The sequence below is a fragment of the Haliotis rubra genome, unplaced genomic scaffold (genome assembly GCF_003918875.1).
Source record: "Haliotis rubra isolate DU_JTF1 unplaced genomic scaffold, ASM391887v1 Scf259, whole genome shotgun sequence".
In the NCBI taxonomy this organism is placed as follows: domain Eukaryota; kingdom Metazoa; phylum Mollusca; class Gastropoda; order Lepetellida; family Haliotidae; genus Haliotis; species Haliotis rubra.
The window spans coordinates 580567-598911 of NW_025766658.1; the positions used below are offsets into that span (position 1 = coordinate 580567).

The window sequence follows — 18345 nt, forward strand, 5'->3', positions numbered from 1 at the left end:
CAATCATAATGTAGAGCTCAAGCAAACGCGGGACTTTGTGGTGTTGCATAACGTGTTTACAAAATGTTTATTTACGAATGTGGTTGTGTATGAGCTCTGTGAAGGATATTTACTGGTATGTAGCCGAAATCGACAAAGAAAAGAAAGGTTCTAAATGGTTTGTTTTAGTAAAAGCCGCGATATCTCGCAATTAATATTACAATGTCAGTGACGCTGTCTTAAAAACAGCGACCGTCTGATTGAAGAGGGGTATACATGTGCAGCATTCAACTGCATTCATCACTTGTACGTTATTTTGTGTATGATACAAATCTTACCCATACAGGAAACATATGCTGCATTAAAAAAAACCCCGTGAATATCCATGCTAGAATTAATCCCAGAGTCATTGACTGACTATAATATAAATTACATATGCCGGCAGAATTTGCAATAAGCACTTTTTAATGAAATGATTCGAAGCAGGGTTAGAACATTTGACAATGTTCAATGAATACCTAGCTACTCTTAAGGGGCGACTAACCATGCTAATTAAGCTCATTTGTCCCAGTAGCATAGGTTGATGCTCATGATGTCAGTCGTTGGATTAGATAGGTATAGATGAGGTGAGGTGAAATTGGGTTTAACGTCACGCTGGAAATATTTCGCTCATATGACGACGTGCATGCGTGTGTATGTGTAGGTGCGGCTGCTTGTACTAGCCCAGACTGAAACTGGTTTTATAGTGCTAGCCCACTGAGATACCATGCCGCAGTGAAGCATGTCATTACCCCACTCAGACACATTATACTGACTTCGAGCTGACCAGTCCTTGTTGTACCCATTAATGCCGAGAGCCAGGCAGGGACCAACAAGTACCATATTTTAACGTCTTTTGGTATGACGCGGTCGGGGATCGAACCTGCGACCTTCCGCTCTCCGGGCAGACGCTCTAACCACTACACCACAGAGGCGGTCTAGATAGATATAGAGCCCTGGGTGCTGTTGTACAAAGCGATCTTAGAGCTAAGGTTGTTTTGTACAACGGCACCCAGGCCAGGCACCTCTCTGTAGTATACTTAGTGGTTTTGGCCTACCTTTAGAATGCAGCACCGCAATACTGAGCATCGATCTACGCACTTATGACACAATGACTTGCATCAAGCTAAGTCATCGAGCCTGAACACCAGATCGCGCTAAAGTACTGTCGGAAATAGAAAACAACTGTTTTCTCACATTTATATCTACAATTTATGAAGTTAATGTGTGAAAGTGTGAAATATCTGTTAAACTAAGTTCGGCCTAACTATAGTCTCAGTGGTGGGGAGATAGGAAACGTTAAAAAAGGACTTTACTGAAGAGAGATTAGTGCAGAAATGAGCAATGCAGGGTTTTTTCTAAGTCCAAAGCGACTTATTTAGAACAGACCATGGCTTTATGCAAATTAGTGTGCGATGATATTGTATTACAAAGGACACTTTTTAAATGCCTATTTTGAAACTAAGCTTAGCTTAATTATAAACGATAGCAGTCGTAAAAAATACTAACTTTAATACTGAAGCTATTAAGGATGTAGCTACCATGGAGCCTCACTATCACTATAAAACGAAACAGGTAGGAGGGGTCGTCTCAAAAGCAAAACCAGGACGAGTGTCACAGATGGTGGTGTGGGTCGTACTGGGGGATAGGGATATCAGCTGAGATAAGATAATCCTTTAGGGAAAGTAAACTGGGGAAATTACGTCAAGTGCCGAATACTTTTTGCACGACTCTGTATGTAGTTTGGTAGATTATTTTTGTTTAGCAGACTGTCTTATATGTGGAGCTGTACCAAACTGATTCATTGTGGGACAGGCTGGCTTAGATCAAGGCAAGGTCTACATTTGACACATCGACTCAGTTCCAGTTCGGTGTTGTTCCTTGGACGACTTTCTTCAGCGATGAGTGACAAAGGGAAGTCCAGTGACTTAAAGAGGAAAGCAGAGGAAGATTCTGGGAGTGCTGAAAAAAAGGTCAAAGTCGAAGCAAGCAAAAAATCTGGTGATCTTCTAAGTGATGTCATAGAAAGTCGCAAATCTGTTTGTGAATCTGTTTGTAAGTTCAAATTCAACAAGAAAAGAGTGAGAGTTTTGTCTTCAGCTGAAGAGTTCCCTGACGACTGCGATGGTGTTGTGTATTGGATGTCTCGGGATCAGAGAGTACAAGGTGTGTATTATACCACTGTTTTAGAGAGAACAATGTGTGTATTGGTTGGCATTGTGTATTGGGTGTCCTTGATAAGAGGGAGTGAGTTAAACTTCAACATTACTTCTTATACCACTGTTTTAGAGAGAACATTATGTGTATTAGTTCGCATTGTGTATTGGGTGTCCTTGATAAGAGGGAGTGAGTTAAACTTCAACATTACTTCTTATACCACTGTTTTAGAGAGAACATTATGTGTATTAGTTCGCATTGTGTATTGGGTGTCCTTAAAAGAGTGAGTGAGTTAAACTTCAACATTACTTCTTATACCACTGTTTTAGAGAGAATCATGTGGATTGGTTGGCATTGTGTATTGGGTGTCCTTGATAAGAGGGAGTGAGTTAAACTTCAACATTACTTCTTATACCACTGTTTTAGAGAGAACATTATGTGGATTGGTTGGCATTGTGTATTGGGTGTCCTTGATAAGAGGGAGTGAGTTAAACTTCAACGTTACTTCTTATACCACTGTTTTAGAGAGAACATGTGGATTGGTTGGCATTGTGTATTGGGTGTCCTTGATAAGAGGGAGTGAGTTAAACTTCAACATTACTTCTTATCCCACTGTTTTAGAGAGAACATTATGTGTATTAGTTCGCATTGTGTATTGGGTGTCCTTGATAAGAGGGAGTGAGTTAAACTTCAACATTACTTCCTATACCACTGTTTTAGAGAGAACATGTGGATTGGTTGGCATTGTGTATTGGGTGTCCTTGATAAGAGTGAGTGAGTTAAACTTCAACATTACTTCTTATACCACTGTTTTAGAGAGAACGTTATGTGTATTAGTTCACATTGTGTATTGGGTGTCCTTGATAAGAGGGAGTGAGTTAAACTTCAACATTACTTCTTATACCACTGTTTTAGAGAGAACATTGTGTGGATTGGTTGGCATTGTGTATTGGATATCAAAAGACATGAGAGACATTAGATTAAGCTCTGTTGATATGTGCAAGTGTGAAATATATGTTAAACTAAGTTCGGCCTAACTACAGTCTCAGTGGCAGGGAGATAGGAAACGGGGAAAAAGGACTTTACTGAGGAGAGATTAGTCCAGAAATGAGCAATGTGGTATTTTTCTAAGTCCAAAACAACTTATTTGGAACAGACCATGGCTTTATGCAAATTAGTGTGCAATGATTTTGTATTACAAAGGACACTTTTTAAATGCCCATTTTGAAATTAAACGTACCTTCATTATAAACGATAGCCGACGTAAAAAGTAATAATTTTAATGCTGAAACTCTTAAGGATGTAGCTACCATAGAGTCTCACTATCACGGAGTCTCACTATCACTATAAAACGAAACAGGTAGGAGGGATCGTCTCAAAAGCAAAACCAGGTCGGGGTCGGGCTGGGGGATAGAGATATCAACTGAGACAAAGATAATCCTTTCGGGGAATTAAACTAGGGAAGCAAACAGCATGTCATAACGATTTGCAAATAATATCTAATCCTGTTGATCTTCGGGTGGTCATGCCACCTACAGTCAGCTCTCGTTAATCCGACACTCATTAATCCGACAATCACGTTAATCCGACAAAAAATTAGGGAACCATTTAAAACAGTGATAATTACTCTCGTTAATCCGACATTCTCGCATTCCGACTGCGACACACCAATCTAGCAGCTGATTATTGTAAATACAGTGTAAAAACATTCGTTAATCCGACAATCAACACAGCCGGTCGGATGATCCGACCGTATATCCGACCGTATACAAACAATCACACGTGAGTGATAATTAGCGTGTGCCTTACTGGCTGCTTGACAGCGGCGTCAGTGAACATCAAACTTGTTAATTAGGAACACAGGATAATTAATTGAGACGATTTAATCAAGAAATAACAGTGGAGCGAGCTGTATAAAATGTTTATGATACAACCAACATGAGTTTTCATCACAAGATATTGGTCACGAGTACACCACCTGCTAAGCGACCCCTTGTAGAAGTTACGCCATTGATCAAGAAAGAAATCTCCTTTTGAAGAAAGACAAACCCCAGACAACACAACAAGAAGTCATCACTTTTGCTGAGCAGAAGTTTGATGTGAAAATTGGACGATCAACCGTATCTGACATCCTGAAGCAGTCTGCTTAGTGGTTGAGCGTCTCTATGACTGATTCCAATGCTTCAAGCTATCTGAGGCCAAAACATCGTTGAACACTTTGCAAACATTTCTGACACACCACTTAGATGTGTTTGATGTTAATGACCATCAAAGTTATAAATTATATATGTTATGATAAACGCCTGAGTGTACATTAGACGTCCACATGTTATTATGGAATTAGTTGTATGGAAACTGTAACATCCGGGTCATAATGGCAGCTGATATGCGGTAAAAACAAACGTGAGTTTTGTGCCAATGTGGTCATGAAATAGATATGAAACTGTTCGCTTATGTGATTGTATATGTATGTTATGCGATCTATGAATGTTAATAAATGAAAACAAGTATGTATTGTTAGTATTTTTTATTTCTGTGAATATTTTTACATACGATGAAGATAACTAGATCTACCATTTCTGATATGCATGCAACAGTATGACGATCATGACATTTAGTAAACATTGATATTTTCACACAAATACATTAATCCGACATTTTCATTAATCCAACATTTTCGTTAATCCGACATATTTCTCTGCAACCACAAGTGTCGGATTAACGAGAGTTGACTGTATATATTTTGAGACATTTAATATGATCATACTCTTTTACATATCTCAACATAAACGTCATGAAAGAAAGACACTTAAGCTGTTAATCAATAGATGAGACATATTCAGCACACATGAAAAAGCATAAAATATCTTTGAGATGACCTCTTGTGCCTGTAGGCAGCACATGCATTTCATGCCAGGTGAGTCGACGGTCCGTCGTCATTCCTGGCTGAGCGTCCTAATTGCCATCCATAGTCTGATCTATTGTTTTCAGCAGCTATTCGTAATTTTTCTCTGTTTCGCCTGATTTCACAAGTAAACATGCTTTTCTTGATATCCTATTACGCATCCTACTGAACGCCCAGTTTGGCTGATGTGGGTTATTTCGACATATGCTATTTGCAATTGTGTAAATTTTAGGGATACAGAGAAACAGCCTAAAAACAGTTTTTTCTATTTCCAACAGTACTTTAATATCTATGCTCCTAAAGCTGGGGTGGTGGGGTAGCCTAGTGGTTAAAGTGTTTGCTCATTATGCCAAAGACTTGAGTTCTATTCCCCACATGGGTAGAATGTGTGAAGCCCATTGCTGGTGTACCCCGCGTGATATTGCGGAATGTTGCTTAAAGCGGCCTAAAACCATATTCAAAGACAGGTAAAGACAGGTAAAGTAGTGAAATGGTGAAGTGTACTGTGCAGTAAGATAGAGTAAGTTCTTTAATTACTGTACTGTACTATACAGTAACATAAAGTGTTTTCATTTCAGGAACTTTTTATTGCTTGTGAAGAATTTGGTACAAGGAATATGCAATATATATTTTTTTCTGCCTCTATTCTGTAAATTGTGTGTATTGTCGCGTAAAACTTTGCTTAAAAAATACAGTTAAAGCTACAGGGGCCATTCCAATTTCCATACAGAATATCAAGAAACTATATCAAATTAGACTACAGTATTTATGGGAAAGCAGAACTGGAACACAAAAATAAATATGCCCATATGCATGCTGCTTTTTCCGTGGATTATGTGAGAAAACGTTTGGCTCATGGTTATGTCTCTTCCACAGCTTAAGGTGTAGTTGTCGTTTCGTAAAGTATGGAAAAATAAATAGCCATGGTATCATATTAGGGCTGACATGAGCCTATTACTGTGTCTGGTACCTGGGTACCTGCAGTAAGGTGTTCATGGCTAGCATTGATTACAGTCAGTCATTGAATTTGATAAAAATATGTTAGTAATCTATTGATATTAATTATTACTACTACCAGATCATTTTTCTGTGGCTTTCTGTCTGATGAGGTGTTCATGGCCGGTGACTGGAAACTAATATATCAAATATACTCCTAGCTATGATCATCTAAAAGGTGTGTTTCCAGCAGAAATGGCCGTTCCAGTTCAGAGTGGAACAATGATGTATTCAAGATTTCAAAAAGATCTGGTTTACACTCAAACCTTGTTTCAAGTGAATTATCACATGACAGGTTGACTTGTATGAAAGATGTGATTTGGGGCTGCCGTTGGGGTATTGTGTGTGCATGTGTTATCCTCTGTTGCTAGACAATTGGGCCTTCCTGTATGCCCAGCGTCTGGCCTTGAAGATGGAGGTGCCGCTTCACGTCTGCTTCTGTCTGGTGCCTCGGTTTCTAGAGGCTACGATACGTCAGTTTGGCTTCATGCTCAAGGGCCTCCAGGAAGTGGAACAGGTAGGTGTCTACCACTCATGCAATTATCTCAGTTTCTTGTGAGTTAGTGAGTTATAAATGTCATCGTCTGCTGTTTGCAGCTACCTGTAAGCCTGTAAAAAGTACAAAGAGTGAGTGAGTAGAGTTTTAAGCAGCTTTCAGCAATAACAGCAATAAGCTCCTTACAGAAATATCACAGCAGGGAACTCCACAAATGGGTTTCATACCAGATATGAATTTTATTTTTTGCTGTTTCCATGGAAACATTACTTAGGCTGTGGCTATGAGGATGTCATCTTGTCCGGAGCAGATCTCCTAAGCTATACGTGCTAACTTCATCAAACCTGGTACACATATCAAGCATGATCCCTAGATGTGCCTTTTGGGGGTTAGACCCAGATATGAATTTTATTTTTTGCTGTTTCCATGGAAACATAACTTATGCTGTGGCTATGAGGATGTCATCTTGTTGCATTTCCATGGCAACAAGTTAGGCTTCAACTGAATTTGGTGGTAGTGCTCCTTTCTGGAGCAGATCTTAAAAACCTTCAATACTCTCCTTCCACTTTGCTGAATACACTCCAAAACATTTGACATAATCATAACTAGTAGACATATTCATAAAGAGCATTTTGCCGTTGAGGGGGATATTGATGACTTTGTCTTCTTGTTTTTGTTGTTCTCGACCAGTAAACAAATATTGCTCATGGCGAGGTCATAATGCTGGTACAAGTGTCCTAGGACGCTCTCAGCTAGTCACTTGTACGTGTACTGGGAGCCTGTCTTGCATACATGTTACTACTCTACTGATAAGCCTTAAGGAGGGATGCTATGAATTGCATCTGTTTGTGTTTCAGGAGTGTAAGACACTGAATATATCGTTTCACCTGCTGATCGGCTATGCTAAGGATGTCTTGCCAGACTTTGTGAAGAGCAACAATATTGGTGGAGTGGTCACTGACTTTTCTCCACTGCGTACACCGATGACCTGGGTCACTGATGTGAAAGAGAGGCTGCCTAAAGACATCCCAATGTGCCAGGTAAGTGTATCCTGCACTGAAGCAGCTGAACAAGCACCATTCTGTTTGGAAGGGATTATATTTTGTAATATCTTGGAAGCTAAAGTCTTTGACAGTGATTGACACTGTGATTTACAAGCGCATGCAGTTAACAATGTAAGGTATGACAGACCTGTATGTTTGCTGTTTTCTCACTCAGTGTCAAGAGACTTCATTTGTGAATGAATTTGTTTGAAGATTTTAGTTAAATATGGTTAAACTTAACAAAATTTGTGGTTTTATTCATTATACTGGAACATGGAAAGCATTGCAATACATATTGTTTAAAAAGCATATCGCAGTAGGGCTCTAACGATGCATCAAACTATCGATGGATTACTAATGTTGAGTCTCCGATAGCAATTAATCAATGGTAGAAACTAAAAATTATCGATGCATAGATATTATGTATGGCTATCGGTAGTTTAGTAATTGATTTCCGTTGATAAATGTGCAGGAAGTACCAGATTGTTCACTTTGATTGAGAGTTATCTACCCCTATTACCTCTTAAACAAACTTGATCTGGGTTTCAAGTTTCTTGTCAGTTATTGGGGCGGTGGGGTAGCCTAATGGTTAAAGCGTTGGGTTCGTCACGCCAAAGACCCGGGTTCAAATCCCCACATGGGTACAATGTGTGAAGCCCATTTCTGGTGTCCCCCGCCGTGATGTTGCTGGAATATTGCTAAAAGCGGCGTAAAACCAAACTCAGTCAGTCAGTCTTGTCAGTTATTAACCAGTTGGCTACCCCACTGCCCCTTTGAGAGACAGGAAGTAACCAAACTGTTCATCAGGTGTTCATGACTGTAATACATTGATATATTTTTCAGATTGATGCACACAATGTTGTGCCTTGTTGGGAGGCATCCCCAAAGCTAGAATATGGAGCTCGCACAATACGCAAAAAAAATCACTGACAAACTCCCAGAATTCCTTACTGCCTTTCCACCAGTCTGTAAACACCCTCATGATGCGAAAGTTAAATCTGAAGTAAGTTTTCATTATGTTTTTGTTGTCTTGGCCAATTTGACGAAAGAAAGACAACAAATAGTGGTACCAAAGCTGAAAAGTCTTGTCTTCGACAATGCATGCTCTTTGATTTTAACAATCTTTCAGGCACATCACAGTGAGCCAGCAACTAAATCTTTATTTGGTAATGGTTGTTTTATGTTGTTTGTTATAGGCAATTATGCAGCTTACCTGGAATTCTGCTAAACAATTTTCAATTTATCAATTTTGAAAAATTCTATATCAACATCAGATCAAAAGATATTCTTAAGAATTCTTTGGCCTTTATGTGTGAAATTGTATCAGTGACCATGCATATGTAATGGCTGTAACAGTTGAAGACATCGTGTTTGAAAAACAAATATGGCCACTGACAGCCATCTTTGCAAAATGTTAAAGCACATGTAGCAATAATCCAGCAATATATCATAGAACGGACTTCATATTTATTTGGTACAGAAACAAGGTTTTTATTGTGAAGATACAGCATGTGGTCTAGTGGATAGAGGGTCTGCTCAGAGTGCAGAAAGTTGGATGTTTGATCCCAATTGTACCAAAAGATGATATAGGATGGTACTTGTTGTTCACCTGCCTGGTACTAGGCCTTAAAAAACAACTAAAACTTAGTTTTTTTTGTACTCTTTTAACTATTACATATGAAAGATTTGTGGTTAGTCTTATGCGAAACACCAACTTCATTCTTAAAAAACTTGTGGTTAATTAATACTGAACGATTGAAAGTTGCAAGTAAGTCGCTTGCTTCACACACATACGTAACTCTGTCGCCAGAGCACTGCAGTGACGTCATATGAGGAAGGATTTTCAGTTAGTTGTATATAAAGTGTGTAGCAAGCTCGTCATTTTGATGATTTCTCTCGACATCACCGAAGACATGCCGAATCGTTGCGTTGTCGTCAATTGCTCCTAAGGGTTGGGCGATGGTGTCACCATGCACACATTTCCACAGGACCCCGCAGTTCGTGCTGAATGGGTTATGTTTGTGAGTGCGAAGCGAGCGTTGTGGAAGCCTGAAACGATATCTTACTTGTGTTTTAAAACTTATCCACCTCTCTTCTTCTTCTACGACCATGTGCCGCAGAGAAATGTTTGTTACAATTGTCACAATGTTTGAGCTTCGTAGAACCATTACGATTCGATTTATCTATATTGAAACAACAATCAAACTTTCTTAGAGACAAGCACACGTCCACACGACGTAGCGACAAGAAAGAGAATGACAGGCACAGGTAGTCACGTGATCATCTGAGCGAGCTGCACGCTTACAGAGATGATTGACAGGTGCTGTAGTCGGAGTGGGGGCAGAGGTCAGGGGGGGTCAGAGGCCAGTAAGATTTGATTCAACTTAGCCTACAGCACGTTTCCACACATGGTCGTAGAAGAAAAAGAGAGGTGCATACCGTGAGATAGGATAAGTATATAAATACACAATTTATAGTAAAATTTCAATTTTAAAATTAAAACAGATTAAAGTTATAGGAACAATGTCAGGCTATTACCTTGTTCAAGGAATGTATCCATGAATATCCACAAAAACGAGTGATATGCCATTCATCTGTAGCTGTTCCAAGTGATGTGTCTTTTAACAGTCAAATATACGAAAAAGTGATATATCGTTTCCGGTATTTCACATTGGTGTATAGTCTCATTGGTCACCCAAGATACCCCACCTGGAAACTTATAGCATAATGTCCGCCATTCTTTAAAAAAAAGTAATTTAGTTAGCCAATAATGAGCAATCAATCAATGTATTGGCGGTTAATCCTTTGAAAGAAGGACGTTATTTTTACGCAGAGACAGAGACACGACAGAGTGTATTCAGTATAGATTAGTAATTCTACATACATAAATACTACCTTTTGACAAATCCGCTGTGTAAGATAAAAGTAATTAATCAATCAGTGTGTTATCGGTTAATCTTTTCATCGATGTTTATAATGTTGAGTATTTACTCCAGACACAAGAAATGCCAAATGGGAACCTTTGTCGGGTAATCTAAGTGGTGTTACCACTAATTATACCTGTTATAAATTCATTAACTGACCATCAAGTGAATGATGACAAATAACATGTGTAGGTTTATACCACCTAACACAGGTTACAACAAGGGATTATTAATTGCTGTATTGCTTGCAATTTTAATTGCATGTGAAAACTTATGGGCCGACTCTGTTTTGAGAATACAAACAGAACTTCATTGTTGCATAAGAAATACATATAAGCATTTGCTGTGTGCTAAAACTGTATGTACCTATTTACCTAAGTAAATTTTCAGATTCTTCTAGCAATGGCAAATCAGGGTTGTTTAGTTTACGGATTCAAATAAATCAAATGTCAATTTTTAATATCATACGTAAAAGACGTCATATTTTTACATGACATGATTAAATATCGAGGTAAAAAAACACAGAAATGGGATCAAGTTGGATCAGTCATACCATCCAGGCATTAGAAAACCTGAAAAAGCCCACACTGCTTTGATACTTTATTACAATCAGACAAGAACTACCGGGGATATTTTCAAATAAATACACCTGATGGGCATCCACCCTTCTTAATGTCGCACTGTTTATGTTGAAGAAATTAACCGTAACCGTGATGAGCGAAGCTGATCATCGTTTTCGCTATCACTAGCATCTGGCTTGAACAAATAAGGCCTAGCGACACCAAGCGATTTTGACAGAATCGTCTATGAAAACAAGTTGTAACTCGGAAACTAGGCAAAGCAGGAGACAAAATTATATGACAGTAGATTGTGAGAACATACAGCTTTCATTTTTCAAAAACGTCACAATTTCAGGTTTATACAAACCTGTGAACAAGATAATTTACTCCCTGAAACGTACATGAATTCTGCATCGGCCCTCATATCTATTCCTCATATGACGTCACAGAGACGCGCCGCTCTGATTTGGTTGAAATTTCGTTCGTGGGTGAAAATTGTGCACTGTTGCCAAAAATCTCGATTGAAGTTAATTTAAGACTGAAATGAGTAGTTTTAATGACGGGGTTTCATTTATAACGATGTCAATTAGGGATTTATGTATTTGTACCCCCCTAGAGTATATGTGATCTTTAAGGCGATGAAAGAAGGGCTAGTGGGCTGGGGCTAGTCAGTATATTGTATCTGTGTGGGTTCTCCATTCTACACTGTGGGATGATGTCATAGACGGACAGTAGTCTTAAACAGGCACAAGTCAGGGCTAGAACACACAGAAAAATTATATATATATATATATATATATATATATATATATATATATATATATGTTATATATACACAAGTGACACACATGTAGGGCAGTAAGTTCAGTAATCTTGAATGTGACGTATAACCCATTTTACCCCACCATAACTCTATGACATATACCCCAATTACCATATCATAACTCTATGACATATACTCCATTTTACCCCACCATAACTCGGACGTATACTCCATTTTACCCCACCATAACTCTGACGTATACTCCATTTTACCCCACCATAACTCTGACATGTACCCCATTTTACCCTACCATAACTCTATGACATATACCCCATTTTACCCCACCATAACTCTATGACATATATATACCCCATTTTACCCTACCATAACTCTATGACATATACCCCATTGTATTTGTTTGTACCAGCTTCTAAATGCCACTGAGAAACACTATGCTACCCAATGTGTAACACGGATGGTTTATACTATCTGTTGTCAGCTAGTTAATTGGGAGGCAGCCTACGCCAGTCTGGAGGTGGACCGCTCTGTGAAGGAGGTGGACTGGGCGACTCCGGGAACCAAAGGGGGACTTAAGATGTTGGAATCTTTTTGTAAAGAGCGACTGAAATATTTCAATGCAGATCGCAACAATCCTAATAAAAATGCTCTCAGTAACCTGTCACCATGGATACATTTTGGTAAGTTCAAAACAAAGATTATCCGCAGGGGTGGAAATAACTCATTGCCCGACGTCCGAGTCCAATGTTTTTTTCTGTCGGGCCGGCAAATTTGTATATCATGCTGTACCGGTGTCCAGTTGATTTTCCAATGTTAAGTTGTGCTGTTTATTTAAGAAATCAACAAGAAAATTGGCTGGTATAGTGGACAAATTATCAGGGCAAGTGATTTTACATGTGCCACTGTACCGGAGTACATTTGCAACTTAAAGTTATTTCCACCCTTGATCCATAAATCATGTCTTGTTTCTAGTGGTACTAATGTGTGACCTGACTGTGATCGATCACATCTCAATTAAAGAGACAATATTCAACAAGTGAAGATCTGGATTAGAAAGGCTCTTTAGCCACCCATGCTTGTCGTAAGAGGCTACTAACAGGATCGGGTTTAAGTCAAGTTAACACACCTTTTTTTATGTTCTACCTTCATTAATGGCCAAATATTGAAATCAATTATAATATATGTTGAGAATAATAATGTCACAGTCAGCTAATGCATAAGACAAAAAAAATTGAAATAAGTGATCTCGATCAGCACGATATTGTAACACAAGCTCTGCCCAGTCTATTATCATCCAATCAGCACTCTGTGGTCAGGTGGACTTGGCTACTGTGTTTCACTATATTTTGTTTAGTTTATCAAAGCAAAAATAATTTGTCACCAATTTAAATTACATCAGGGCTCCAGATAACTTTTGGTGGTGCGGGTGTACTTACACCTCATATTGCAAGTGGAGGTGTACTGAGAATTTTGAAGGAGTACCGACATGTTTTTGTGGGAGCGAGTTGGTGATGTGGTTTGTTATTTTTGATATTAAACAACTTTTCAGCTATGAAACTTTATATATGTAAGACTTACAAAGGTATTTATGTGCGTACATGATACGCTTGAAATGTTATATTATGTTGTACTTCATTGATTTTTAGGCGTACATTACGCCTGTACGTCCCTTATCTGTATCCCTGTACATTACTTGCAGTTTATGTATTTTAGGACAAATCTCAGTGCAGAGGTGTATACTAACAGTAAAGCAATATCGTAGCAAGGGACAAGAGAGCGTGAACGCATTCATCGAGGAGGCAGTGGTGAGACGGCGAGCTTGCTGACAATTTCTGCTTCTACAACGAACATTATGATACCATTGAAGGTAAATAATGATAATGAGCAGCTGATTATGTAGGAAAAATGATCGAGTGGCGAAATCACTAATGTTAATCTCAAACCATAGTTCCCCACCTTCTTCCATAAGGACCCACTGAAAGTAAAATGGTTGTCTCTAACTGAAAAATTATGCAAATCCTGCATTTGTGTCTTGGAAACAATGAGTCCCCTGACTTGAGTGTTGTGTCTTGTAGGCGCGTACGACTGGGCAAAGACATCGCTGAAACTGCATGCTGGGGACAAGCGGCCATATTTGTACTCTCGCCAGCAGCTGGAAGATGGCAGGACTCACGACAAGCTCTGGAACGCTGCACAGGTAGATAATGATTCTTTGTAATTTGTATGTGTCATGTAGGTCTTCATAGATGTAGCATGAAAGGTAGCTCCACATAGGTCTACAAGCTAGGGATGTCACGATACATAAGTTTCATAAATCGATACGTATCACGATACCCATGTCATGATTGGATACGTATCACGATACCTATTTTCGTGGCATTATTGCGTAAATTTAGTTACGTTTTGAACATTAATATTTCATATTTTATAATTGTGCATGAAAAGATCAACATTTTTTATTCTCAGAGATTAAAAAGTTCTAATTTCCAATCTTTGTGCATGAAAAATAATCATTTATAACTCTCATAACATCAAAAAACATGATAGAATTGCAAAATGTAAATGATACATAAACATATTTAAACCGATACTTTCAAACCTAAATATCGATAGTTTTGAATGTGTCGATAATAGTATCGTCTTAGAAAAAGTATCGATGTATTGATGTATCGTGGCATCCCTACTACAAGCATATGCCGTGCCACAATACTTCACACAGGCATGCCGTAGCTGCAGACGCACAGAGCCAGTTCCTCAAAGTAATCACCACAAAACTGGAAGTTTATGCTACAGTATAAGAAATGCAGTGAATGTAGAACTACAATTCCTTTGTGATACATGACTCGCTTTGTGATAGAATCATTGTATCTCCGTTTCCTTAATATTGACTAAATATCTATGACTGCCATGCGAAACAAACCTTAGCACACAGTTTTACATGTACCTAAATCGTTTAGTGTGAATTCACAATGTCCTTCAGAGAGTGGTCAGATGTAACATATTATGTTTTATTTGGGAGTACGGTGTCTTAGAATTGTAGAAATTTTAGTACTTTGGGGGGTTGAGTCCCATCTGAGATTCGACCCCACTTTCTTGAACCTAATCGCCTAATCGCCAGTATCCAAAGTCAGCGATCTAGCCAATACAACAACCAAGGCATCAACAAGCTTAAACTCTAACAACTGGTAGTCTAGATTGCCATTGCAGAGGCCCAGATAAGCTGCGTATCCGGGTAAAATACGCATAGAAAATTTCCAATTACACATTGAAAAAATAATTGTTGCGTACCAATTACGCATTTAAAATGTTAGATATGCAAAAAGTTTAAAACAAATGCGTACGGAATATATTTATAAAAATCGCTTGCGTAATGAAAAAGACATCGATTGCTATCAAGTTGTACTGTTAGTATAGGACAAGTGTTGTACTGTCAGTATAGGATGAGTGATTTTTTTATGAAATCATTTTCATTATATTTCAGTTGGTTTTGATTAGGTATGACATGAGGTAAAACTCACCTATTTAGTAAATTTACTCAATGACATAATAAATGACTGAAATACGCACATATTTGAAAGCAGTGGGTAACGGAAAATGAAATACCCACTCAACATTCATAATACCCACTCCAAAAAAATACAGTGGGTACAGTACCCACATGAGCTAAATCTTATCTGGGGCTCTGGCCATTGTGATCCTCAAGTAACATGTGTTACATGTGATCACTTTCTGATAGGCATTGTGTGTTGATGCCTTTCAGACATGGGAAGATGTTGTGCAAAGTTTCACTATTCAGTGAGTGAGTGAGTTTAGCTTTACGCCGCACTCAGCAATATTCCAGCTATATGACGGCGGTCTGCAAATAAATGAGTCTGGACCAGACAATCCAGTGATCAACAGCATGAACATCAATCTACGCAGTTAGGAACTGATGACATGTGTCAAGCAAGTCAGCGAGCCTGACCACCCGATCCCGTTAGTCGCCTCTTACGACAAGCATGGGTTACTGAAGGTTCATTCTAACCTTGGTGGCTAAATAGGTTAGATTTAGATGATTTTGTGTGCTTGTGACTTGGTGCCTTACTCTGGGAGTCAACAGTGGAAAGTCAAGGGTAGAAGCTTCTTTGCTATTTAAGAGCAACATTAATATCTTGAAAATAATAACGTGTTTTAAAAATTGCTATTTGAAATTTCAGTTGCAGATGGTGAATGAGGGCAAGATGCATGGATTCCTGCGGATGTACTGGGCCAAGAAAATACTCGAATGGACCTGTTCTCCAGAGGATGCTCTCAAAGACGCCATTTTCCTCAACGACAAGTACAACCTAGATGGTCGCGATCCCAATGGTTATGTGGGTAAGTCAGTCCATTAATTAGATACTATACTTGTCAACAACAAAAGCAGTCATTAAGAAAATAAATATTTCAGGTACTGACAGGCATGCTCAGTGACACTAATAATACACTGATACTTATTAGGAAATAGTACACAGTATGTTTCAGTCAGTATTGATATGTTGAAGTCAAGAGTTATCTATATCATTATGATGAATATGGGTGGCAGTACATCAAATGTGTGGTTGTGTATAGAATGTAACTTGTATTGACACTGCAACTGTTGTATTGACACTGACACTGTTGTATTGACACTGTTGTATTGACACTGCAACTGTTGTATTGACACTGACACTGTTGTATTGACACTGTCACTGTTGTATTGACACTGACACTGTTGTATTGACACTGTCACTGTTGTATTGACACTGCAACTGTTGTGTTGACACTGTCACTGTTGTATTGACACTGTCATTGTTGTATTGACACTGCATCTGTTGTGTGGACACTGTCACTGTTGTATTAAGACTGTCACTCTTGTGTTGACAACCAGTGAAGATCCGAGCAACCCATGCTTGTAGTAAGAGGCGACTAACAGGATTGGGTGGTGAGGGTCGCTGACTTGGTTGACACATGTCATCATATCCCAATTGCGTAGATCGTTGCTCATGATGTTGATCACTGGCTTGTCAGGTCCAGACTCGATTATTTACAGACCACCGTCATATTGCTGGAATATTGCTGAGTGTGGCATAAAACTAAACTCACTCACTCACTGATGTTGTGTTGACACACACTCCGGCACAGCGATGACTTAACAAAACATCACTGCCACAGGCTAATTTGCATATCACGTGACCGGACTTTTCTCTTGTTTGTAATCAAACGCGCATATTCATAATAAGAAGAGACTAGACTCACGAAAGCTTTTCGGCGCTCTCTTCATAATGTTTTACATTGTTACATATATATTCTTCCACAACTGCGACAGTTAGGTCTATGACTGTACATATTTAGATATCAAACTGGCTGCATCGTTTGCTCTCCGTCGGCTTCGATGACAGCACGTGGAGCCGTACAACCTATGTAAACAAAGGATCGCTACGCAAATCGAAATAGTGTTACATGTTTTAGGATATTTTCTCAGTGAAACTAAACCATTCTATCAAAGATGTTTAATTAGATGTTTAGACTCGTCAAAAATAAAAGAGTTAAGAAATATGTACATTATATTGAATGGACGGTGCAAGATGTGACGAATCGTCACATTTTTCTTGCCTGTGGCAGAGGTACTATGCTGGCTGGCTGCATGAAACTCTGGGTAGGAGATTGGTGTTGACACTGTAACTGTCGTGTTCTGCAGGTTGCATGTGGTCCATCTGCGGCATCCACGACCAGGGCTGGAAGGAGCGTGAGGTGTTCGGCAAGATCCGTTACATGAACTACAAAGGCTGCACCAGGAAGTTTGATGTGCCTGCTTTTGAAAGGAAGTATAAAGTGAAGAAGATATGATCACGCTGTGTCGTTAACTCATTGACCCGATTCTCACATGAAACTGCAGTTTAAAAAAGTACTACAATGTCTGTTTGGTTGCTGCCATGGTGAAACTATTGAATACAGTGAGGCAAGTCAGGGCATATCTGTGATGTTATCACTGACAGGACGAGGTAGATTTACAGGCTGTAGTACAACACTCACTCACTCACTCACTCACTCACTCACTCACTCACTCACTCACTCACTCGGCTTTCTGATGTAGGCCATTTACATCAGAGAAGTTGTTAAGGAAAATGGTTGCTGGGCAACAAAAGCACTCTGTAGAAAGTTTATATTTGTTACCGTCTTGTTACTTTCCAATAGATCATGTTGTTGATGTTTCCATGTACTGTCAGTAGAACCTGAGTGACTGTGGTTAAATGTAATAAATTCTGTCCATTACTGGTGTGTAGAGGTTATTTAGATGAGGTGGCCAAAGTGCCCAGTTGTTGCCTGTCAGTGTTTGCAGATTTTGCCTTGCCATGCTTGAGTACTGACAGGATGTTGGTAGCAGCAAGATTCACACTCCGGCGCAGTGAAGACTTAGCATAACATCACTGCCACAGGCTAATTTGCATATCACGTGACCAGACT

The 18345-nt window shown here is 39.0% G+C and overlaps 1 protein-coding gene across 1 annotated transcript; it reads left to right on the forward strand.

Annotated features, from left to right (window-relative positions):
* Positions 1 to 15: 15 nt before the first annotated feature.
* On the forward strand, positions 16 to 18339 carry LOC124279937 (deoxyribodipyrimidine photo-lyase-like). The gene is given in 12 exon segments (XM_046715815.1): positions 16 to 115; positions 1787 to 2184; positions 6448 to 6593; positions 7430 to 7612; positions 8459 to 8542; positions 8544 to 8618; positions 12362 to 12560; positions 13594 to 13694; positions 13696 to 13747; positions 13956 to 14077; positions 16077 to 16236; positions 17579 to 18339. Coding segments are annotated over 11 exon segments (1659 nt in total). The 5' UTR covers positions 16 to 115; positions 1787 to 1796; the 3' UTR covers positions 17728 to 18339.
* Positions 18340 to 18345: the final 6 nt, after the last annotated feature.